At 45.3% G+C, this 26,245-nt stretch overlaps 1 protein-coding gene and 1 pseudogene across 1 annotated transcript in view; one reads left to right on the top strand and one right to left on the bottom strand.

The window, feature by feature from the left end:
• Spock1 (SPARC (osteonectin), cwcv and kazal like domains proteoglycan 1) overlaps window positions 1–26,245 on the bottom strand; it is a 494,915-nt gene that overhangs the window by 139,286 nt on the left and 329,384 nt on the right. Inside the window, exon 5 of the mRNA XM_028863297.2 lies at window positions 20,631–20,745. Within this exon, the coding sequence (XP_028719130.1) occupies window positions 20,631–20,745 (115 nt within the window). The remainder of the gene's footprint in view (window positions 1–20,630; window positions 20,746–26,245) is intronic.
• On the top strand, window positions 13,474–15,636 carry LOC114688791 (annotated as a pseudogene).

Below are 26,245 nucleotides of genomic sequence, written 5' to 3'. Positions count from 1 at the left end.
CCAACTGTGGAAAGAAAAGAAAACTGTTACTGTTACCCACTGTTTCTTGCTCTCCATTGCTCACTGGCCCAATAGTGTCCATCTTTAAGCCTAGGGAACGCTGGGCAATCTACTAACAGGTTAAGAGGCAAATGTAAGGAGCAAGGCCAGGACTTAGCGTTTTGCTGAATTCCCTTCATATGCATGCATCACCTGCCTTTTCCAGGAGAGGGAGGTCAGGGAGGGGTTTTTGCTGACACAACTCCCAGCTAAGTGTTTGCAAGCAAAGGTGTGTGCACCAGGATCGTGGAAGCATGCACATTTCCACCCTAGGCTTGGCTGTTACAATTTTAGAAAACATTGGCTTGCATTTCCTGGGGCCAATTAATTATCATGAGATGAGCCTGTACAAGAAACGAATGCCTGTGTGTGTTTCCTAGTCACCAGCAACAATGATCTCTGTCCTAGTAGGGCTACATGCACGCTGTCTTAGCAAGGAGAAAGTCAGTCACCCAAAGGGAGAGGTGGCATTGGAGACATGACAGGATTGTTAAATGTTTTATTTACTATTCATACATACCTATAATGGGTTTTGATCAAATCTACCCTTCTCCCATCCCTCGTTCTTTTTTTATTATTTATTTATTTACTTTTGGTTTTTCAAGACAGGGTTTCTCTGTAGCTGGCCTCGAACTCACAGAGATCTGCCTGCCTCTGCCTCCTGAGTGCTGGGATTAAAGGCCATGCGCCACCACCGCCCGGCATCATCCCTCGTTCTTATTTTTCCCTCCCAACCTCATGTGCTCTTTTTTTTTTTTTTTTTTTTTTTTTTTATTAAAAACCCACTGAGTCCATTTTATGTTACCTGTACATGAATGAGTATGTGACCATCTACTGGAACCTGGATAACTGGTCAGGGCCTGCATTTCTGAAGAAAACTCTCTCTCCTCAGCAGCTACCAATTGCAAATAGCTCCTCAGACAGGGTGGGACTTCATGAGTGTCTCCCCCACACATGCTGGAATTTTATCTGGCTTCATCTTATGTTGCTCCTATCTATGCACGCAGTCCTAGCCACTAAGAGTGTGAAACTGTACTGTCATGTCTGGCTGATACATTTCATTACAGATATCTATTTCCTCAGGCTCTTACACTCTTTCTTACAACTCTTCCATGATGATCCCCAAGTCGTGAGGGTAAGGAGTATGATATGGATGTCCCATTCAGGGTTGAGCAGGCCACAGTCTCTCCTTCTCTGCATGTTGAGCAGTTGTGGGTCTCTGTATTAATCACTACTTACTACAAAAAGAAGCTTCTCTGGTGAGGTTGAAAGATGCCCTGATCTAGGGGTATAGTAAGGATATGGTACTGAGGGTATAGTTTACACTAGGGTTACCATTGTTGCGATGAAATACCATGACCAAATTTGGGGAGGAAAGGGTTTATCTCACTTACATTTCCAGGTGACATTATATCACTGAAGGAACTCATTACATCAGGACAGGAACTCAAGCAGGGCAGGAACCTGGAGGCAGGAGCTGATGAAGAGGCCATGAAGGATGCTTCTTACTGGCTGCTCACATGACTTGCTCAGCCTGCTTTCTTATAGAAGCCAGGACCACCAGCCAGAGACGGCACCACCCACCAAGGGCTGGCCCCTCCCTCATCAATCACTAATTAAGAAAATGCCCGAAAGGCTCAATCTTATTGAGGCATTTTCTCAAGTGAGGCTCCCTCTTCTCTGATGAATCTAGCTTACGTCAAGTTGACATAAAACCAGCCAGCACAGTTACCATGTCCATTTGGAGAATACTAGTGCTAGGTTCTCCTGTAGGGTCTAGGACCTAGCCAGTTCTGGGCTTGGGGTCCCGGTGATACTTAAATGGGTTGAAGTAGAAAGACAGAGTAGTGGAGGGAAGTGGGGAAGAGCACCAACTCCAAAGACCTTGGGAAACACTCTATGGAAAATTAACAGTGTAGAATCTTCCTAAAATATGCACCTAAAGAGGTTTAAATGGCATTATCCTGTAAGAGGGGGACAACCCCTCACCTAGACATCATAGGCTATCCCATAAAAAGACCAATACCAGGCATGGGCTACCTCTTTTCAAGTTCTTAGCCAGTGGGGTTCCACAGACTCCCCCAAAACACTACAGGCTATTTCCACTAATTTTGGCAACCCCCTAGAACTTGATGTAAAGTTTACCATACTATTGCTGAAGCCACTGCATGTCCTGGGCCATGACATAATTACAGCAGATGGCAATTGACAATTCAGATGTCAACCCATCAGGTGAATAAGTCTCTGATGGAGGAGAACTCCATTCAAGCAAGGCTTACGGGACCACAGACTCTAAACACTGTTGCTTCTGTCTGTGATTTCACATGTGCAAAAACAGCTATGGTGTCTCCCCAATACCTGCACTGTAATGTGCAATTTCATGTGATGTTTATATATAATCTCATGATTACATCTCAATCTCATGGGCACATATATCTGTGGATGGTCAGAAAGATGACTTCTCATTAAGATGTATAGTTTTGATATATAGAAAATATACTAGGAGATGCTTCATAACTAGACCTATTGCCCCACATGGACTGTAGACACTTAAAGCCTGTTTTGTTTCTTTAACTCAGACTAACATAAGAAAATAACCATTTCTCCCCAGTCTAAGACAAGCTACATACATTTAGCTGATTTGAAACCTCAGAGCAGTTTCAAACTAGACCGAATGTCTCTGTAAATGGATCATAAGTTAAAAACTTTACAGATATGCACAAGGACAGTTACAGATGTCTAACCAGGGTTAGTAACACAAAGCAACTTAAACTACTATGCCAGCCTCTTTTGCCAAGTCTGGCTGATAAAGACCTGCTCCCTACACAAATCCCTCAGCAGCTTGTCTCACCAGACACTATGCCCTTGGCCTCAGGTCACAGCCCATAACCAAGGACCTTGAACTGGGTGTTGCCATGGTTACTCACTCCCCTCCGATACAGCCTTTGCAACATTTTTATTGCAAAAAGTTTGCTGTTGAATATGTATATAAGCTGTGGAGAATCAGAGCAGAATGTAATAAAGAGAATGAAGAAAATTAGAGCTGAAGAAGAGTAAAAGAGAATGACCCTCAGTGCGTGTGTGAGTCTTTTTCCCTTAAATAGATAGAAACTTATTAATAAAGATCCTCAGATAAAGAAGTTTCATAAACCACACTACTCTGAAGGCATTCTATTTATAACCCTGGAGCAGTTCTGGGAGCTGGACTCCTGGGCTGCTTAACTGAACACTTGGATGAAAGAATGTGGAGACATCAAGCTGGTCCTAACCTGGGGGCTTCTTCCCCACTGGCTGGAGCTCATAGTGATGAAAGGTCCTATGCATGCTACCAAGGAAGAAGAATCATCATCAATCATACCCAGCTGTGAACTGTGAGATTTAACACTGACTGAAATGACAGGATATATCATGGTATAAATGTTATGTGAATAACCAACCACTTTCTAATTGTATTTAAAGTCTGTTCCACAAGACAGAGCTCACACAACGTGTTCAAGAGCAATCTAGTCTTGTTATAACATGGTGTTTTAGTAGCTCACGCAGCTGCACACTATTACCCACAAACCATCACTACTGGGTCATTCTCCAAAAGTGGGGCAGGAAGGAAGTATCTCCAATCATCTGTGCCATGTGTCCCGGGTTCTCAAAGCTTTCTTCATAGTTGGTACTAGAAAGAACAAGATATAGACTCACAGGGGCATTTTCTTATCTCTGTGGTCCTCACTGGTAGATAATTTTCTGGTTAAAGTTTTCTGAAACTAAACCCTGCTCCCTTGGTTTATACTTAACCTTCTTTTAGAATCTCCCTATCCCTTCCTAGGGGGTAGCTCACATGCCATTCTTCTCACAGAATTTCTCAGGTACCTCTGCATCACCAAGGCTGTTCGTGTTGTAGAATATTATTTTAAGGTGCGTTACTTTTTATGTTGCATTTGTTTAACTCTGTGAAGCTGTGTTACTGTGCCTGTCTAAAACACCTGATTTAAAGAGTTGAATGGCCAATGGTGAGGCAGGAGAAAGGATAGGTGGGGCTAGCAGGCAGAAAGAACATATAGAAGGAGAAAACTAGGAGGAAAAAAAGAAAGAAGTAGCCAGAGAAGGAGAAGGACTCCAGGGGCCAGCCATCCAGCCACACAGCAAGCCATGGAGCAAGAGTAAGATTTGCAGAACTAAGAAAATGGGAAAAACCCAGGGGCAAAGGGTAGATGGGATAATTTAAGTTAAGGAAAGCTGACAAGAAATAATCCAGGCTAAGGCCGGGCATTCATAATTAAGAATAAGCTTCCATGTGTGGTTTATTTGGGAGCTGGGTGGCAGGCCCCCCCCAGAAGAGTAAAAACCCCCATACTACATGTTTGCTTGGTGTTCTTGGCTGCTTGTATGTGAACACACACACACACACACACACACACACACACACACACACAGCCCTTTCCCAGTTGTTTCACAAGGAGAGACAGGATGCTCAGGCATATGCCAACATGCTGCACCTGTGTGTCAGAATGCTGTTTCTGAGTAGAACCCAGACTAATACAAACAAGTTACTGAGTAAACAATAACCTGTTAGCTTTGCTCCTGGAAAGTCAGCCAAAGGCATTGGTGCTGCCTTAAAGAGGTTGAGTAGGCAGGCTCCTAATTCTACAAAATTCAGAGGTCACTTGAAGAGGAAATATTTTTATTTCTTCAATGCTGCAATCAAGCACACTGAGCATTCTTACATACAAATCTTTAAGTTGATTTTTCTTCCATGAAAGGGATTGGACAAGATGGAATCAAAAAGGTCAGTCAGGCTGAAATGCTGGTCAGCAATATACCAATCTATACTCCAATAACAGGGCACTGGTGTAGGAAAAAATGCAGGCATGATCTGGTGGTCAGTCTATGTGGCATGGTGCTTCTAACTAAGAGGCATGAACACCATACTCCTGAGTATTCCCAGAAGTCAGAACATTGAATTCTGAAGTTGTGTGAGTAGCTGGCCTGCTCAGGAATCTACCCTCTCTCTGTCTCCTTTATGTTCTTCTTCTGCATAGAGACCATGGTGGTGTGGGTGCTCACAGTCTAATCTGAGGCAATGTGCTAAGCAATCATAGTAGATAGGTTTCCACCATATAAGTGGTTGCTTAGTGCAATAAAGCAGATGCTGTTCCCTGAAACCTTCTCCACAGTGAATTTTACCAACCCATAGGCATTGTGGTCTTGTCGGGATAACTGCCATAGCACACTGCATGGAGCCCTACTCCATTACCCTACCCTCTGCTAGATCAGTTTTGACTACCTACCACTCTGAGAACTAACTGAACAAAGTGACTTCCAAAGGGCTGCTGACCATCACCAAGGCCACTCCAGCAGCAAATCCACTTTCCCTCATAACATGAGGGGTGGGGATTGGTTCCTGAAGAAACTGTTCAAGTGGAGAGCAGGTGCAAAGACAGCAAACATTACCTCACCAAGGCTTATCCTACTTGGTTTGCAGGTATGGACTGAGCTCACGTGGGTAGTGGAACCACAATCCCAAGGCCCCTTGGAGAGGTGAGTATCAGCCAGATGATACAGAGTGCCAGCCCTCTGTTCTAGGTTTTTTTTTTTTTCCCCAGACAGAGAAAATGATGGAAATGCTGCTGACTCCAGTCTGAGGACTCCTGCTGGTGGGGGGTAGGGGTGGGGTGACATGGCCTCAGATAACTCTGTTCACTCCTCTTCTTAGGAGCTAGAAAGGTGAATTGAATTCCATAGGCCAAGGAATGAAGAGCCTAACCTTAAAAAGAAGAAAGTCTGCAGTCTGCGAGCCTCCTGGTTGAAGCTGTCCTTAGGAAGGAAAGTTGGGCATTCATCAGGGCTCAGGAGCAGGCAGAACCATACAGGGCCTGGCACAGGCAGCTGGAAGGGAGGGCATTCAACGCTGCTCCCTTTCCACACCTCCTTTCTTAAGGCGGGTGCAAAGATCATTCTGCACCACCAGGAGGAACACAGCCCAGCCGCTCTGAGAGACAAATGACACCCCACAGCTCTAGAGGGGGGTTGACCTTTATGTTTGTCTAGTCACTATGCACAGGGTTAGAGTGAGCAATGAGGCAAGAACCCAGAGAAGTAGGTCACAGGTCAGACAGGGCAGAGCCCTGGAATCAGGCTCTTCCCAGAGCACAAAATGAGACTGATATATGACAGACAGGGTCCCTGGGGACTTTCATGGACATTTTCTGAGTTGTTTCTGAGTGCCCATGAGTGTGGTAAGTTCTGCGCAGAAAACACAAGGGGGTGGTCCTGTCCCCACCTCACGGTAATCCTCATTTCAAGCACCAGTTTGTAACTCAGCGACAATCCCAATCCCTAACTAAGCAAATCATCCTGGTCCCACATCTCTAGCTTCTCCCTTAACTGACCTATTTACCTACAAAAAAATTTGGCAAACACCTATCCTGTGTCAAGTCCTGAAGCAGGCACTGGAGACATGAGGTGAGTGGCTTGTGTCCTCATGGAGCTGGTACTCAGAGGGGATCTGGACTCTGCCATTGAGAGGAGCATAATGACTTAGCTACTGTTCCATTGCTGTGAAGAGACGCCATGACCAAGGCAATTCATAGAAGAAAACATTTCATTAGGGCTTGCTTACAGCTTCAGAGTGTTAGTCCATTATCATCATAGCAGGGAGTGTGACGGCAGGCAGCCATTGTACTAGAGCAGAAGCTGAAAACTTTACATTCCAATCCACAGGCAGCAGGCAGAGAAAGAGACAGAGGGCTTAGCATGGGCTTTTGAAACCTCAAAGGCCACACCCAGTGACACACCTCCTCCAACAAGGCCACACCTCCTAATCCTTCTCAAACAGTTCTACTAACTGGGAGCCAAACATTCAAACATATGAGCTTCTGGGTGCTGTTCTCATTCAAACCACCACACACAGCAAGGAAGAAACTATGCACTCAATGTAGAACTTAGTATGAGTGACACTCTACAGACTAAATGTGTGCACTCCCCTAAACCATCTATTATAGCTCTAACTCCCACTAACACCTTTGAGGGGGGTGATGAGATCATGATGTCACATCTTCATGAACGGGATTATAACTTTGTAAAAGTCATCACAGAGAGCGCTTCCACCACATGAGAACCTTAACAGGTTCTCACCAGACTCCTGAATATCCGCATAACAACAGGTGGGAGCTGGAAGAGTTCTGGGAGCCAAGAAAGGCCCACATCACCAGGCATGGATTATTAGAGGAAATTCTGATGAGGCCAAAAGAAAAGAAGACAGCTTTGCAGAAAGTGTTGGTCTTCTCAGCAAAACCTCAGCATCCCTGAACAAAACTTGGATGGGATTCAGATGTAAAGGCTGCTCTGATGAGGGTTCAGGTGGAAATGAGAAGCAGCTACTGGAAACTGAAGGAAAGGTCATACTTCTAAAGTGGCAAAGAGCTTGACTGACCAGTGTTTCTGTCTTAATCCTCTTGGAGGTAGAACTTGAAAACATTGATGGTGGATATTTGGTTGGCGAAATGTGAAAGCCAAGCATTGAGGGAGTGGTCTCTTTCCTTCTGGCTCCTCTATACAGCATGATTTAAAGTCTGAAGTGATAACTGCTAAGGCAGCTGAACTTGAAGATCTAGAACATTCTCTGCTTATATCAAGAGTAAAAGCTAAGGGTGTGGCCAAGCAACCCCTGGTTAAGAAGATAATATAGATTAATATTTTAACAGAAGCCAAGCACTATCATGAAGGAAATGGGGAGATCAGCTAGCTATGAAAACAGAAGCCAGGAGTTAGTATCCAAAACAAAGGAAAAATGACCTCTAAGAAGGCATTAGAGATGCCTTCCCATCCTAGCTGGGGGTGCAGGGGCCCCTGCAGGCCCCATGGAACCACCACAGAGAATTCCTATTAGATCAGTGTTCCCTGACCCAGACCCCAGGAGCCTATGCCAGCAGAGCCACAGGTATGTACCAAGGGAGCCAAAGGCAAGAGCCCTGTAGACAGAGCCACTCTGGGAAGGGGTGCCTGGTTCCTCAGGGGCCCAACCATTCCTCAGCAAAGCTGGGAGGTGGCAATACCTTACCCAAGTAACTCCAAGAGGTGAGGTGTCTGCCCTTGGGGACCTGGAAGGTAGGGCCTCTGCCCAAGGGGGCCATAAAGGCAGAACAAGTTCAAAATGGTGATTTTTTTTTTTTAAAAAAAAGTGTTTATTATTTAATGTGTGTGTGTGTGTGTGTGTGTGTGTGTGTGTGTGTGTGTGTGTGTACATGTGTGTGTATATGCATACAGATGTGTGTGGGCATACATGTGAAGGCCACAAGAGGGCATCAGGGTCTTCTCTATAATTCTCTCTCTAGTCCTTTTGGGCAGGGTCTTTCCCTGAATCTGGAGTTGATGTTTCCTTTGCTAGGCTACGAGCCAGCAAACCTCAGAGATTTTCCTGTTTCCACACAACCCCTACCTGGGGTTACAGGTATGTGCTGGACATCCAGTTGGTTATGTGGGCCCTGGCTCTGTTGTCCCCTTTATATGATATCTTCTGTTTAGAACAGAATGTTTTTGCACACCTTAGGTCTGTCCTAGCATTTTCTTCGGGAAGTGCCTATGTTGGTTCATAGACTCGCAAGCAGTGAACAGTCACCCGAGGATGAACCCGAGTCTCACCTGTCCAGGTGCATTTTCCTGAGACTGCGGAAGTAGAATTCAAAGCTGACAGTGATATGAGCTAAAGAATACAGTTATGGAATGAGTAAGGCCATGAACTGGGGAGATCCCGGGTTAGAATGGAATACAGAGAGAGAATGCTTTTGTTCCTTGACACCAAAATTTGTATATTGAAACCAAATTCCAGATGCTAAGATATTTGAAAGTGGGTGTCTGGGAAGTGACTGGGTCTGAAGAGCCAGACTGGGACTAGTGGCTTTATTGTTTTTAATATATATATATAATATATATATATATATATATATATATATATATATATATATATATATATATTTTATACATATGAGTATTTTGCTGTGCATTCCCCATGCTCACAGATGCCAGATGATCCTCTGGAACTGGAGTAACAGGTGACTGTGAGCTAACCGATGCGGGTACTGGGAACTAAACCCAAGTCCCCTGTAAGAGAAGCAAGTGCTCTTAACCACTGAGCCTTCTCTCCAGCTCCAGATTAGTGACTTCACAAACGAGCCTGGGGAGGTATCAGTGGTTCCTCCTGCCACACAAGGGCCCGGCAAAAGGAGAACCTCTAAAAGCCAGGAAATAGATCACACCAGGCATGATACCTGCCATGATCTCTCCAACTCTAGGAGTCTGAGAAATAAAAATCGTTTGTTCAGAAGCCACTCGGTTTCTGGCATTCTGTTATAGCAGCCAGAGATGAAGACAACAGTGATGTCATCCAGAACACTGCTCATTGAACTTAGTAGTCCTGAGCATCTCTGGGAATGACAGTTACTATTGTCCCATCTCACTGTTCTTGGCCGAGAACCAAGCCTGATGGCTGTGGCCTCCAGGGCACTGCATGGCAGACTCTACCTTCCCTCCAGGCTTCTACCTCCCCTTGCCTTTTCCACCAGCACAGGCTGCCCGACTCTCACTTCCTTCAGAACAGGCGGACCCTTGCCCTCCCTCCTCACCCAGAGGCCTGTGCCTCTGTTTTCCCTCTACCAAGGACACTTTCCCCTACTCTTGCCCGTGTCAAGAGGCTTTCCATGTTCAGCCAAGCGGAAGTGACTTGCATGGAGCCCTGGGTCTTAGGCTACACGACACTTATCACCAATGATTAGATTCTCAGTTGCAGTTCAACTGTCTGTTCTAATAGACTTTAATATCTACATGAGTAGACTATATCCCTTTACCACAGAGTTCTAAACATAACACATTGTAACTAGAGAAAGGTACCCACATATGCTTGCTGAATAAAGGCCTTATTACCAACTCCAATGTAGTAGCATATGGATGAATACCCTTGACCTTGCCATCACCAGTGCACATAAGCAGTGTTCTGAGGTGGTCCCTGACTTTAAGCCCTAAATTTTACCATCCCCATACACACTCATGGTACCTGCCAACAAAAGGGATCTTGTTCCAGAGGGCAGGGCAGCCCCACCACCTTGTCTCCACTTTAGGGTTTCTCATGGCCATGGGATACTAATCCGTAGCCCCCCCCCCATTGGGCCAGCATCATGCACTGGAGTTAGCCCCATGGACCTGCATCTGTGGAGCTGAGATGACCAAAAGGTCATGGCTCTGAAAGCATCAGAGGCAAGGCAGGCTGCCAGAAGTCCTCTTACCACCTGATAACGGAGGTGCACAGGTTCAAGGTGGACCTGTGAGAAGAGAGAGCACTGGAAAGGAACCAAGGTCCTCAAACTAATTAACATCATCTCTCTTGTCCCTCTGTGCACAGAGAGCCTTCCCTCCACCCACCCTCTCCATGAACAACATTGAAGACAGAACATTAACTTGAGAACATTCTATTTAAAACACAAGTCCTTCTAAAGATAGTCTTGAAAGTCTGTCTAAATCATCCCATTTTCTGGCCCAAGGGTCTGTAAGGTCAGTGCCCAGAATGGGCTCTATAGTGCTGGATGCCTATAAAGAATATCTCCCAGGGTTCACGGTTTGAATTCAGCATGTATGAGATGTCGAAACTGAACGCCTGTGAGTGGGGATCCGGATGAGTTCAGCAAAACAACAGCGGGCAAAGCAGATTTATGATAATACAGGAAAACAAAAGCCTTTAAGGAAACTAAAATAAAAAGGTGGAAAAATGGGAAACTTAAGTCTTATAACTTTTGTTCATGACTTTTGAGGGCCATATGTGTCAGGCCTATCACGATTGCTAATCTGCCCTCATGACCTGTGTCCTCAGGATGGGTGATGAGCATTTTACAACTTCAGTGTGCTGCAGGGGTGCAAGCTTGTTTATTTCACAATGAGCAGAGACAGATGTGCTAGCATGAACCACACCTGTGTGCCATCAGCAAGACATGATCCCGCAAGGAAATCACACCCAGTGATTATCTCTTCAAAATGGCACACCCATTTCAGCCAGTTTTTTTCTCGCACAATTCTAAAGCTTCAGATTTGCCACTGGGTACACCGCTGGATAAACAGATACACAGAAACACTACCTGGAGTCCCAACATGGAAGGCAGCAGTACACGGAATGCCTTTATCAGACATGGAGGCAGGAATTGGGAGGGTGTCCTTGAATAACCCTGTGTCCTGTAAAATACTAGTCATCTCAGCTCCACAGATGCAGGTCCTATTAACACCTGGGCACATGCACATCCTAGGAAGTCAACCGTAAAACATTCTTCATCTCCCATAGACAGGAATCAGCTCAAAAAAAAAAAAAAAAAAAAAAAAAAGAAAGAAAGAAAGAAAGAAAAGAAAAAAGAAAAAAAGAATGACAAGGAACCAGTGCTGTAGAGCCAATAGGATCCATAAACCTACCTTTGCAGGCAATATGGCCTGGGAGCCTGCAAGTAGAAGGTGGTCACAATGAGGTATTGTTCTGGCCCCTACCATACCCAGGAGGGCCATACCCAGAAAATGCCTCACCAAGCTCTGAGACTTACCAGGAGTCTGTGACAACTAAGCCTATCCTTCCCAGCCAGCTTCAGGTGGCCTTGAAAGTATGGCTTTTAGGAAAAAGGGAAAGAAGGTGGGACAATGCATGGATGCCAAACTGTACTAGAAAAAATGCATTTGGTAATTAAAAACATCTTTGTAGATCTGGACATCTCTTCTACAGCAGATGGTGACTATCGTGAAGGTAAACAACTAGTCAAAATGCCGAAAACAAGTGAATGCAGGGTGTCTAACTCCAGCTGATACATCTACAATACAACTCCTAGTCTGAAGGCTCAGCACAAACCAAAGAGGAAGAGAGGAGAGATGATCAGAGTGAGGACCAGGATGGGTCCTGGGAGAGAGAATCTGTGGTGGTATTGTGTTCCCCAAAATATTGTGCACCCTAATAAATTTATCTGGGGTCAGAGAACAGAACAGCCACTGGACAGAGGCTAAAAAATGGAGGCACTCACACCTTTTATCCTAACATTCCAGAGGCAGAGATCTACCTGGATCTCTGTGTGTTCAAGGATACAGCCAAGCATGGTGAATCCCAAGAAGTGAGCCTTTAATCCCAGGAAGTGAGGGCAGAAAACAGAAAGGTATATAAGGCGTGAAAGCCAGGAACTAGGCTGGTTACGCTTTCAGACTTTCAAGAAGCAGTTCAGCTGAGATTCATTCAGATGAGGACACAGAGGCTTCCAGTCTGAGGAAACAAGATCAGCTGAGAAGTTGGCCAGGTGAGGTTAGTTGTGGCTTGTTCTGCTTCTCTGATCTTCCAGCATTTACCCCAATAACTGGCCTCAGGTTTGATTTTATTAATAAGATCATTTAAGATTCATGTTACAAGAATCTTCTGTGTATGGCAAGGAAGCTGAACCAAGAAAGCTCAACCTGTGGTCACCTAAATAAGGCCTGCATAATGACAATACCAGTTGAAACAATGGGGGAAATTTACAACACCCCATCCCTTGACTGCCAAGAAAGGGAGAATCTGTTTTCTCCAGAAATGAGCCCCGATAGGTTACTCAATCCAAAGTGGCCATCCCTAAACACAAATACATACATGGAATATTAAATTTAACTCAGTGGTGTGTGTGTGTGTGTGTGTGTGTGTGTGTGTGTTGTGTTGTGTGTGTGTGTGTGTAAACAATAACTGAAGAAGTCATGAATTTAAGGAGGAGGCATGGGAGGAATTGAAGGAGAGAGGAAAGGGGGATAGATGATATAAATACAGTACTCCTGTATGAAATTCTCAAGAAACAAAGAATTTAAATAAAAACAAATATATCTTTGTGAGTCTACCTTGCAATGTAATAGGTACCTCACAATTGCCTTACATGCTGTCTCCTGCTTCAAGGGACTGAAGATTCCATGTAATCATTCACATTTCTAATATGAATTGCTTTCTCCTCTCTACTGCTCCTGTCATCCAGGTCAGACAATCAACGCCTTTAGTTTCATAAAGGAAAACAGAGGAAGGAGCATGTGGGCTTGAGCTGTAAAACTGCACCCAGGGAAGCCCCAAGAGCAGGCACGTCTGCATCCTGGACACAGATAGACAGTGTTTCTGTAGTAAGACCCCAAGGGTTTAAATTAACTCGGTATCTCTATGTGTAAGTGACATGTTCTTTAAAGGAATGCTTATGGAAAAACCACAAAGGAGAAGGCACCTGGAAAGATTGGTGTGGGCACAGGAAGGAGGAAATCAGGTTAATACCAGAGACCAGACCAATTGACTGATAAAGGATAGGTAGTACTAGGAGAAAGGGGTCCAGGGTTCCTCATGATGGGACCTCAGGGACCAGGGAACAATGACTCCCCCTTGGAGATCATCCCTAGGTGGCCTCACATCCCCAGTGGCTGCTGTGTGAAATAAGTAGGTGAGGAACCTACAGACAGATAGAAATCTGCCTCTTACTGGCCATGTCCAATTGGGACAATTATTTATGGAACCTGAGTGGCAGCTTTGGCCACCTGGGGGATATAATGCAGACAGCCATGAGAAGGTCACAAGATCATCCATGTAAAGTTCTTCTGACACACAGTACAGTCAGTCAGTGCTGCTTTGGAACATTCACTCTCCTCTCCTTTTCTTCAGTGGTATATATCTGGCACGAGCTCCAAAAACACAAAGTGCATGCCTTTGCCAAAACTAGGCTACAGTGGAGTCTTTTCCGTTTATCAAGGTGTTTGACTTAGAAGAGGGTGAACCCAAACTTAGCCATGATGGTTCCATAGCCAGCAGAGGAGCACCACCAAGTTCTTGGGCCCGAGCTCTGCCCATGAAGATCTCTGAGCTTAAAATGAAGCCCAAGGCAGCACATGGTCCCTAACAGAAGGGACACAAGCCACATCAGTGCAGTTTCCTAGTAATGAAGGTAGGTGGTCTCCACGACCTGATGATAATTCTCAATGCCTTGATGGGGAAGCATAAGAAAGTCAGGCAGGCACCCAGGAACCCGGTGCCTTCCACGTGGCCATGTGCCTTCCAAGCCTCCACAGCTATGTGTATGTATAATCAACCGGTTCAAAGCTCCTGTAGCAGGAGGCAGTGCTTTGTTGTAAAACAAAACTGAGATGAAATAACCCCATCCTTTCAAATATCCTCTGAGAGTTTGGTATTTGAGGCACATCCTGTGATGTGCTTCTCTCTGACCTCAAACACTTTGATTCTTTTTTCAAGTTCACATAAAAGAGAGAAAGCCCTGAGATTGGTCTACTGTACCAAAAGCCTCGACGGCATCTAAATTCTTTGCTGGCACAGAGAATTAGTTGTTATTCCAGATAGGGAGGAAGTGGAGATGAAGGGCCATTACATTAGAGAGGCCCAGCCCTCTGGGAAGTTGGGCCGTCTCGCTCCTTACTTAAAAATAAATGAGTTCCCACAGCTCCCCAAGGCTTTGAAGGGTCCACTTAGATATTGCAAGTCCCATTCTGACATGGTCTCCCCATTCACAACACTCTGGCAGAATCAGAGAACGTGGTTTGTCTGGAAGGCCCCAAACAAATGCTTCAATTTTCTATTCTCCAAATGAAAATCAATGGCGAGGGAGAGGTAAAAATCAATACTCAGGCTCTTCCGGTCCCAGGCACTGCAGGAGCTGCTGGTCACCATTCAGACATGGCCAAGTCCAGGAACCAAACCACACACAACCAATCCTGAAAACAGCACAGCAGTGACATCAAGAAACCCGGGTCACAAAGATACAAATCTCCTAAAGGGGTGGAACCCAAGTTCCTGAGGAACTTGTGCTTTGCCAAGAAGCACAACAAGAAAGGCCTGAAGAAGATGCCGACCAAGAATGCAAAGGATGCAAAGATGAGTGCACCTGCAGAGGCCATCAAGGCCCTTGTGAAGCCCAGCGTGGTTAAGCCCAAGACACAAAGGGCCCCAGCCGCAAGCTCAGCCATCTTGTTTTCATTGTTCACCCCACGCTTGGGAAGTGCATTAGAAGCTACGTGGCCAAGGATCATAGGCTCTGCCAACCAAAGCCCAAGGTTCAAACCAAGGCAGAGGCCTCAACTCCAGCTCAGGCCCAGGCTTGAGCTCCAGCTCAGGCTCCCAAAGGGGCCCAGGTTCCTGTGAAGGCCCTGTAGAAAAGGTTTCTGTCTGCCAATGTGAAGACAGATGGACTGGTGTGACACACGTACACACTATTTGTAGATGATCAGGACCCTATGCTGTTTTTACAAATAAACTTGAGGCAAGATCTATTAGAAAATAAAAATCAATGTTCAGTCCTCTGTGAGGAGACCCCACCTCCTCCATCTCCACAAGCAGCCAATCAGAACCAATGATCCCCTAGCAGCAGAGCCCAAGGCAGGCTCCATCCCCTTGACAATATTCTCCTTAAGAATACCTCAGAGAGGATTACAAAAAAAAAAAAAAAAAAAAAAAAAAAACAACAAAAAAAAAAACTATGAATAATAAGACATTGTTCTAACCATCCCCTTCCATTGCTAGCAGACTCAGTTACAAATGGGGCCTCTGGCTTCCCAGGATGGAGTCTGACTTCTCTGTTTCCCAAGGGATCTGCCTTGAGTTCTCGTGTGTGTGTGTGTGTGTGTGTGTGTGTGTGTGTGTGTGTGTGTGTGATTCTAAATGAAGCTGATATAAACACACATGAGAGTACTTTTACATATATATATATACATATGTATATATATATGTGTATATATAAAGCAAGCAAATCCTTTGAACTATTTCCTCCCAGCATGGCTGGACATTTAAAAAAAGTTGAAAGAGTATCTACAGAGCATCAGACATCTTCAATTTGGGTAAACTCTCATTTGCTATGTCACAATTAGGAAGTCTTAATCAAACCCAAGGACAGAAATGTCACATTCTTTTCTTCTGGAAGTCTTATAGACTTAGTGTGTGTGTTTACAAATGTGACCCATATCTCAAGTGAAACTTTTATACAGCATGTTATGTAATCATTAAAATTTTAAGCATAGTTTATAGTACCATAAAGTATTCATGTATAAGGATCAACACAAAATTTTATATATTATATAGGCCATTTGCTAAGTAAGTTTTGTCAAGAACAAGTCAATAAGCAAAACAGAGGCTGAAGAGGTGCTGAGCCGCTCAGAGCACTGGCTGCTCTTCCACAGGATCCCCGTGACAGCTCATAAATACCTGTATAAACCTATATAAATACTCCAGCTCCAGGGATCCAGTGCCCTCTTCTGATCTCTGAGGACATCAGGCACATGTGGGGCACACACACATACATGCAGGCAAAATACTAGTGTGCATAAAATAAATAAATCTTAACAAACAAGAAAAGAAAAACTAGGGCCGGGCAGTGGTGGCGCACGCCTTTAATCCCAGCACTCGGGAGGCAGAGGCAGGCAGATCTCTGTGAGTTCGAGGCCAGCCTGGGCTACCAAGTGAGCTCCAGGAAAGGCGCAAAGCTACGCAGAGAAACCCTGTCTCGAAAAAACCAAAAAAGAAAGAAAAGAAAAGAAAAACTAGAAAGCTAGACAGAACTTGCTGAAATACTTTTAATATTTAAATTTAAATAATGTGGCCACTACCTACTTCCTATTTATTTTTATAATTTTAAAATATTTTCTATAATAAGCATCAACTATCATACCAAAAGTAGACTAAGAATTTTTAAGTCACCAAAGAGAAGCCATTCTGACCACATCCACTACTCTGTGGCACACCAGTGATGCCACAGAGACTGAAGAAGGAGCATGTGGCCGAGAATGTACCTCCTCCCACACCCGCCAGCACTGCTTAACAGAAGCAAGATGTGAAAGAATTTCCACAAGAATTCTCTAAGAAGGACGTGAATGTAACAGGAGCCTCCAGATGAAACCCTACACATCTCCTCCTCAAAGGGTTGAGGAAGACTCCAGGGGAGGAAGGCCCGATTCTCTGCCTCCCTTTCCACCACCCCTCTGAACTGTTTGGTCAGCCCTGAAACACTGTGGCCACAGACCTGTGCTCCCAAAAGCTTCTCCATCCCCTTGAGCTCCACAGGCCATCCGGGCCCACAACATCTCCTTGCTGGGCACTCTCCAGCCTTGCTCCCTAATCCACTTGCAAGGCAGCCTACATCAGGGCCTCCTCATCAGCTGAGGCCTCCCAGCTGCCTCCTGATCTGCCAGCAACTTCTCCACCTCTAGAGGCAAGATTTTCCCTTTGAGCTGCAAGAGGCCAGCTTGGCTGGCAGGATTCTCCACAGATGTTTTGTAGAATGAAGAAGCACTTCTCTGATAGATGAATAAATAGAGCTGTCAGTATGCTGTCCCTACTCTAGGGGACCCCTGAAGTTTAATGTGGAAGGAAGGACAGATGCTTCCTCTGGGAAGGCATCCAAGACCTCCAAGGAGTTACACACGTGGCTACTATCGAGGGCTGAGAAATCCCACTTCTGAGAAAGAGATTTGTGAATACAACCACAGTGACCACACCACAGGCCCCCTTGGGCTGGGTCACCCCCTTCCTGCTAAGGAAGAGGGTGTACCATCGTAGCCAAAGTTCATTCTTGAGCTATTTTTCTGGTAATGAACAGACCCATTATCAGATACACAGGTATTTCCTTTGTCTTCTCTGTTGCAAATCACAAAGGGGCAGCAGAAATGTCACCACAGTCCTAGAGATCCAGTTCGAAGGCTCAGAGGCAGCACACTCGGCCTGGGAAACGGGAGTTGCTTCTTTCTTAGGAACATATGCAGTTGGGAGGGAGAGTTCTGGCTGATCTTCCAGAATTACTCAGAAAATAACAATTACAATGGTTGTTTTGCTAATTGTCAGAATAGCTGATATAGTCTGACATTAAGCCATCATTATACACCATCCCCTACACTGAACATTCACACAAAATACACTGTGTCTTTACATTAAATCCATTTAACAGATGAAGAAATACAAATTTAGACACACAAATGTATTTATCAAGTTTACACAGGCACAGAGAATCCACCAAGAAATTGTACCCACTTTAGTCTCATTCCTAAACCCAAAGCTATTATCATTTTATGGATGGAGGAGTTGGGGTCTATACTGTCCACATAAGTGGAGAATGAGGCTCAGAAGTGTGGCATGCCCAGTACAATGTGTGACTGGATATGTATGAGCACCGAGGAGGTGACTACTTTGGTCTCAAACACATTTGAATTTTAAACTAAAAACCTCTCATTTGGTATTTCTTTGACTTTTAGGGAAAAGCATGTGAAGGATGCTCCAAAACATACATCCATGTGTGTATACACACATATGTGCATACATATATATATATAGGAGACCAAATGGTTGAACCACCTTGGACATTATCCCTAAGGACATTCTGTTCCTTGCCACTAAAGAGGGCTCATTTCCTTCTATCCTAAAAGGCAGAAATCACACGGTAGGAATACTGGAATGGTTTTCTTGGAGTATAGATACCTGAAAAGGAGCTTCAAATGATAACAATAAAATTAGTTTTACACCCCACTCAGTAATGACCTGCATACATTTACAGCAGACAAAATGCAACACAGAGAAGAGGAGGTGGGCACAAGCCATGCCCCAAGCCAAGAAGCTATTTGTCCTTGATGGCTGCTGGGGGGGGGAAGTCAGTTTTCTTCAATGGAGCGACCACAAAGGTATATCAACCACACTCCGGGCAGGCTCCACACTCAGGAGCAGTTCGCCAACACTAAACAGACTCCAGAACTTTTTGTCTGTGCTTTTTATTTTTTTATGTCTTTTTTTTTTTTTTTTAAAGAGTATGAAGTTGGGTGGGTAAGGAGGTGAGAGAGGATCTGGGAGGATTTGGGGTAGGGGAAAATATGATCAAAATATAGTGTATGGAATTCTAAAAATAAAAATATAAATAAGTATTACATTAACTGAAAGAAGTTTAAATATTTGTATGCAAATTACCGATGCCTCTTACTGCTTCAACTCTATCCCTTGCAAAATAGAGACAAAAAAAAATCATCCGTTTTGAAAACTGCCTGGAGGAACTGAAGGCAACTGCTGAGCACCACTCCTGGGTACCAGGGCTGGACCCATCTAACTCCCAGGAAGAAGCACCGGCCTAGAAAACAGCCCCGCACATCTCAGTACTTTACACTTAAAACAACACTAAAAGCAATCCCCAGCAAAGGATCCCGGTGGCCAGGTCTGGGGCATCAGAAGACAGAGGCAGAACATCACTCCAAATGAGAAACTCTGTTTTGCTGCCAGTACTGATTTCAGGGGAGGGGCATTACCCCAGCAAAATTCAGAGGAAGCCACTTAGAAGGGAGAAGTCAATCACAACACATCCCTGGGAGATGAGCCAAAGGGCCAATGCCAGTGGCTAACGTAAGGAACTGGAGAGGGAAAGCACCCACTCTGTGGGGTCCCAGGGTGTCACGCTGGAGCTAATAAAGCCAACGCTGCAGGAGGTTGCAGTTTCTCAAAGGCTGCTTCATCATGTTCAGACTGTCAGTGGCAACCCTAGGAATGAAGGGTCACTTCCTGTGGCATGAATCTTAAAAGGTCTTATTAATAAAAAATAAAAAATAAAAAAAAAACTTGGTGCCAGATATCGGGGTGAACGCTGGAAGATCAGAGAAGCAGAACAACCACGGCTTCCTCACCTCAACAGTTCCTCAGCTGATCCTGTTTCCTCAGACTGGAAGCCTCTGAGTCCTCATCCAAATGGATCTCAGCTGAACTGCTGTTCAAAAGCCTAAAAGCTTAACCAGCTCTAGTTCCTGGTCCTCACACCTTATATACCTTTCTGCTTCCTGCCATCACTTCCTGAGATTAAAGGTGTGTGTCACCATGCCTGGCTGTTTCCAGTGTAGCTTTGAACTCAGAGATCCAGATGGATCTCTGCCTTCGGAAGGCTAGGATTAAAGGTGTGTGTGTGTCACCATTTTCTGGCCTCTATGTCTATCTAGCAGCTATTATCTCTGACCCCAGATAAGCTTATTAAGTTGCACAATATATTGGGGAACACAATATCACCACAACTTCCTGCTTTCTTGGCTGCAACCTTCCTGGGCACCAGGGTCACTTAAAGAAGAGGAAGGGATCCCGTGATGACGAAAGGGGCTTTTCTGTTCAGATGAGGGCTCAGAGTCAAAATTAAGAATTTTTAAACTTAAGATTTCTGTTCTTAGAGCTGGTGAGATGGCCCACCAGTTAAGAGCACTGGCTGCTCCTCTAGAGGACCTGGGTTCAATTCTTGACACCTACATCTTTAACTCCAGTTCCAAGGGATACAATTCCTTCTTCTGACCTCTGTGGGCACCAGGCACACACAAGATACACAGACATATATGCAGACAACACACCCCCACATACACTAAAGTAATAATAATAATTAAAAAGAAGATTACTGGTTTTTTGTAAACCTGTGCTTGCAATCTGAGACCCATACCATCACCTAAGAATAGGCACCTGACACCATTTAAAATGGTGGCAAACACCCTGCCCTCCTTTGGTCCAACCTGCTTCCAGTCAGAGCCTGGATGTTTTAGATCCACTAGCTGCAGAGCACCCCTAACTCCCAGACACCTCCTCCCCACCTTACCTGGGCAGCAGGTGCTTGCGACTGACACACAGGGCCGTCTGGTAGTCCTGGGTCACACACACTTTGTGAGGGCTGCATTTCACCTTCAGGCAAGGGTCCTTGGATGGGTCCAGGGCTGAGATAAAAAAAAAAAAATAAAAATAAAAAATAAGGACAGCAGGGTTAGCACCTTCAGGGAAATTTAATTTCTATCACCACTCAAATAAACAAGTGGGGAATAAAACAGCTGTGTGTGTTTGTGCTGCACGCTATTTCCTGAGGCTGGTGGGGACTGAAAGAAAACCCGAGTCAGGTAGAGCTCTGCATCTGTCACCCAGATCTCTCAAGCATCCTGAGAGCAACTCATTCCTGTGCTGAGCATTTCACCACCATGATTTCAAGCAGGAATTACTCTTTTAGAAAATTCCTTTACTGTTGGGGGATGTCTTTCTGTACACTGTGAGTATATGTTGTTCCCATTGGTTAATAAATAGGCTGATTTGGGTTATGGCAAGGCAGCTTAGAGGCAGGCAGGAAATCCAAGAGAGACAGGAAGGAAAAAGGCGGAGTCTGGGGAGAAGTTGGAAGCTGCCACCAGGAGAAACAACATGTAAAAGTACTGGTAAGCCACGAAGCCACGTGACATTGCATAGATTAATAGAATGGGTTAATTTAAGATATAAGAGCTAGCTAGCAAGAAGCCTGACCCATAGGCCATATAGTCTGTAAATAATATAAGCCTCTGTGTGTTTACTTGGGACCAAGCAGCTGAGGGACTTGGGAAGAAGAGATTCATCCTGACCACAGGGCAGGACTGGAGAAACCTTCAGGCTACACTTCACAATTGTACATGATCCAAGGATCAAGAGATACCAAGACTGTCCTGCTTTGGTTACTGTCTGATGTTGGTTTATGTAACTTCTTCCAAGCTTCATTTTAATTATTTCCTCTTATATACACCCCAAATCCTCACTGACTTGTTTGCTTCTGTTCAATAAATATGGACTTCATACATGAACAGTTTAAGTTTTTGGAAAACTTCATTCAGGACAGGCAAGACATTTGTACAACACAAAGTTATGACGTAAGTGGGAGTGGGAAAAAACCTACACATAAATATTTATTGTGTAAGGCAGAATTAGATAAGGGCCGTGATGGGCATAGAAAATGATAACAGAGCTTGAGAGAAAAATAGAGATCAATTTCTAGGGCAAGGATTAGTGAAGCATTAATATTTGAATTGAATCTTGAAGGATGGGCAGGATTTTTGCAAAGCAAAGATGGAAAAGACAAGCCAGGCAGGAAGAGCAGCTTGAGCAAACGGGGGCGGGGGTGGGGGTGGGGACAGCATGTTTGGGCAATCACAAGAGAGTCAATCTCTTCACTGCGGTTGTGGGTCTGAATAATGAGAGAGGGGGAAAGTTGTTCCAAACACACAACTCCAGGAAGAAGTCCCAAGGGCACAAGGTCACACACAGCAGCATTTCCTAGACCAAGCTGAGCACAGGTCCCTGGCTAATCAGTCCTCTGCATGCTGAGGTACACATGCTCATCATGGGTACAGAGGAGGCCCCGGGGGATCCTCTGCAAAACAAAAGCAATTGTGCCATCTCCCAGCTTCCTGGCTGAAAGCCTATTAGGCAGTAAATCTTTCATAACTGCTCTGGCAGCCAGGAGAGGGATGCTCCCCACATCATCCCCATACAAACATTTGGCTAAACAGATTGACATTCCAAGCAGGGACTGCAGAACTGTCTACCCCACCAATGAGGTTCCAGCTATCACACAGAAAGTCACAATTCTTCCCTCCCACCCAGGCCTGGAAACTGCACATCATTTCCTTTAGTTTGCTGCTGGGAATTTCTCAAGGGTCCTGAACCCACAACATTGGAAGGCACTACTGCTGAGTATCTCAGGATGGCTCTGCCCTGCAGCATGGGTAGCAGCTGTGGGCAACCAGGGTACATTCTTTTATCAGTCACAGCAGCAACAAGGCCCTGACTCCCATCCCAGTGGAGTCACCTGGTAGAGTCTACTTCCCAAGGGATATGCTCTGATGCCTGGAGCTTAACAGAGAAACAGGTTCCAATAAGACAGCGCCTGGTTTGAGCCCCAGGGACAAGGCTTTCTCCTGGCTCTTAAGCTGAGAGCAGCCTCTGGGAGGCAAGGAGCAGAAAAGGCTAAGCCTGCCCTGCCTGAGTCCTCTGCAACCAAGCCTCCTAGGAATTTGCAGGCAGAGCTTCTTGGTCCTGTGTAGAGATCGCTTGTGGAAATGACTGTCTGGAAGTTAGGAGGTTGATGTGGTCTCTGTGCGTCATACCATGGGGTGTAGTGCAGCCAACTTCAACTGCTCGCTAAGATGCCTTCAAAGCTAAGGCAACCAGTCAAGATGAGCACGTGACCACCCAGGAGGACTATGTCAACCCTTCCTTGTCTCTTCTCTCGCTTCCACTCACCGCTCACGATCTCAGCAAACCTGGGACTAGACCACTGGCAACCTCACCACAGTGGCCGGTTAAGGCATTTCTTAGTGCCAATGCTGCTGAGCCTTGGCATTTCTGCCCCAGTAGCTTTCAGAGATGGAGAATCCCAGGCTGGCCTCCATGATGGGCGCTGAAATCTGCAACACTATGTGATGTATGTGACAGGCTTTGGGATGGAATTCGGACTCTTTTTGCTTCTGCAGTTGACATCTCACAAACATTTAATGTCCACACTGCCACCCAGGGGGACAGAACAATGCAAATGTCACAAGGACAGCATGTCAAGTACAAGGCAGGAAAGGGCACAGACCTCAGCTCAAGGGCTTCTGAGACTGACTTCTAACAGTTTGGGACAGTTTCTAACCTGTCTATACTTCCATTTCTTCTGCAAATTTTGGTTCGTAACAGCTCCTTTATGGATTGTTATAGTTTGTTGGCTGCCACTGGTTAATTGGTGTAGGTGTGCATATGATCTAGGATGGTGAGCATGCGCCATGCATTTGTTGGGTTTGAAGGTTTGTATTTCATTCTCAAAGTGGGTAACAAGGCTTCATAATTACAAGAACAATAGCTGGCACTCGATCGAGTGTGTCTGACATGCAGGCAGTGAACTAAGCCCTCAGATTGGATTAGCTCATTATCCTAGTTTATCTCCTGTCGCTGTAATAAATATGATTAAAGACAACTTGGGGCGGAGAGGGCTTATTTGGCTTCAATTCCCCACCACAATCACTGCTGAGGGAAGTTGGGGCAGGAACTCAAGCAGAAGCAGAAGCAGGAACCGAAGAGGAGAGACATTTACTGGCTTGCTTCCAACAAGTTCATGCTCAACCACCTTTCCTACATAATTTAGGAGCATCTGCCTGGAGTGGCACTGCCCTCCGCGGGCGAGTCCCTTCTTCAGGGATTAGAGAACAAGAAAATGCTGCCCAGACAGACCAGTCAGTCTGATGGAGGTGACTTCTCAGTTGAGGGTCTCTTTTCCCAGGTGACTCTAGTTAGTTAGTGCTAGCTGGTCAGCTCACTTATTTAGCATCCTCAGCATCCAAAGATGGGGCCCTGGCCAAAATGCACATCACATTTAAATTGGTCTTAAAGGAAATGGCAGCTCAGAGGTGCAGTAGAAATTTGCACACTCGTCTATAAGCCCAAACTCCATCCTATTACATGCCATGGTATAGGATCATCTGGGAGCTTCTTTCATCTAGAAAGTTGATTGACAGCCCAAACTCATCAATGTGGACAGCCCATCACACCATTTTCCAGATGCTTTCTGGGGTGTAAGAAGTAAAAGGTGAGTCCATGGGGCTGGTACTGTGAGGCCACAACACAGCCTGCCAGTGTCCCTCAGTACTAAGTCACACAGTCACCAGTCCCAAAACCCCATCAGGTGGGCCCTACGCTGCACTCTCTGCCTACCAGCTCTAGACATGGCCACACCCATCCCCACCTCCCAGCAGAGGCACTTGGCCCATGTCCATTCAATTCTCTGTATTCTCACTACCTGCCACTATTAGGATAACTATGATAGATAATCCTTACCATCTGAAAAGCCAGACATTCTTAATAAGTAAAATATCCACCTCAAATACGAATACTTTAAAAATGTCAGTTTAAGCAGGTCTGTTGGTGCAAGCCTGTAACTCCAACTACTTGAGGGAAACTTAAGTTCAAGGCCTGCCTGGATAACTAACTATAACCCTGTTTCAAAATAAAAAGGGAGGAAAAGGGCTTGGGGTAGAGCCTTGTCTAACACTCATGGGGCCCTAGGTTAAAACCTCAGCACCACACGAACGAGACATCCAACCATCACCCATCCACTACTTAACTCCGTACACATATTTAATGATCTGCACAGAGACATCCGATCTGCTAAACAGTAATTATGAGGGTCTGAGCACTTCAAACACATCTATGAATTGTTTAGAGTAAATGAACTTCACAGCACGACAGAATAGTCACAAATCAAACTGTCAGCCTCTGCTTCATCAACAGCACACACTGGGCTTTGAAATACAGCCATGCTTGGCTTGAAGGGGGATGACAGGGGTGGGGGTGGGGAAGGAGTCTGGGTCTATTGCGAGCAGCAGTCACAAGGCTCCCAGCGCTGGCTTGGCACAGGGCTGCCTGGCTCCTCTCTTGAAAGGGAATGACTGGTAGGGGGTCAACACAGAAGTTGGGGGCGGGGCCTTGTGAGAGCATCCTCCATCCCTGTTGGCATGTTGACTGGTGTGGGCTTTGCAGGTCTCATGCAGGCAGCCATATTGTTGGGAGTTCTTGCAGGCAACATGTCCTGTCCAGAAGAAACTGTCTCACAGCTGTTGTTCTGGTCCTCGGGTCTTTGCCATCTTTCTGCCCCTGCTTCCTCAGTGTTCCCTGAGCCTTCTGTCTGGGGTGTGTCGTACTGTCCCATTGGGGACTGGGCACCCCACAGTCATTTATTCTCTACACATGGATCAGCTGGAGAGTTTTCTCCAAGGAAAGAAACTTTGATGAGTTGTCAGGGCTGTACATATCTGTAGGCAAAAGGATGAATCTTTGTGGTTTTAGTAATGTGCTGGTGCTAGGTTGTCCTCTAAGGCCTATGACATCTCTAGCCATGGGTTCTTGGTTGGATTTCTAGTACCAGGCCTGACTTCCCTCCTATTGAATGGCCTTTAGGTTCAATTAGACAGTTGTTGATTACCCACAACCTACAATTGCCACAATGGCATCATAACTGCTGAGAGGGGAAGAAACAGTTTTGATTTGAGAGAGAGGATCTCAATTGTAAGGGGTTAGATAGACCTAAACACATGTAAATAAGGACTCAGTAGGGTGTGTGTGGGGGGGGTAAAGACAAGAGGTCATAAGTTGGAAAACATGGGAAAAGTTGGAACAGAGAAAGGAGAGAGGAAAGAATGCATATACAGCATACTCATGTATGAAATCCTCAAATATAATAATCAGGGAATGGAGAGAGGGCTCAGCAGTTAAGAGCATTGGTTGCTCTTCTAGAGAACCTGCATTTGATTTCCAGCATCCACATGGTGGCTGTCAACCATCTGTAACTCCAGTTCCAAGGGATCTGATGCCTCTCTCTGGTCTCTATGAGCATTATATACACATGCTACATAGACATATATGCAGGTAAAACACCCACACACATAAAAT

The sequence above is a fragment of the Peromyscus leucopus genome, chromosome 5 (assembly GCF_004664715.2).
Source record: "Peromyscus leucopus breed LL Stock chromosome 5, UCI_PerLeu_2.1, whole genome shotgun sequence".
NCBI lineage: Eukaryota > Metazoa > Chordata > Mammalia > Rodentia > Cricetidae > Peromyscus > Peromyscus leucopus.
Note: the sequence above shows the minus strand (reverse complement) of the source record. Positions and strands in the feature narration are given on the sequence as shown.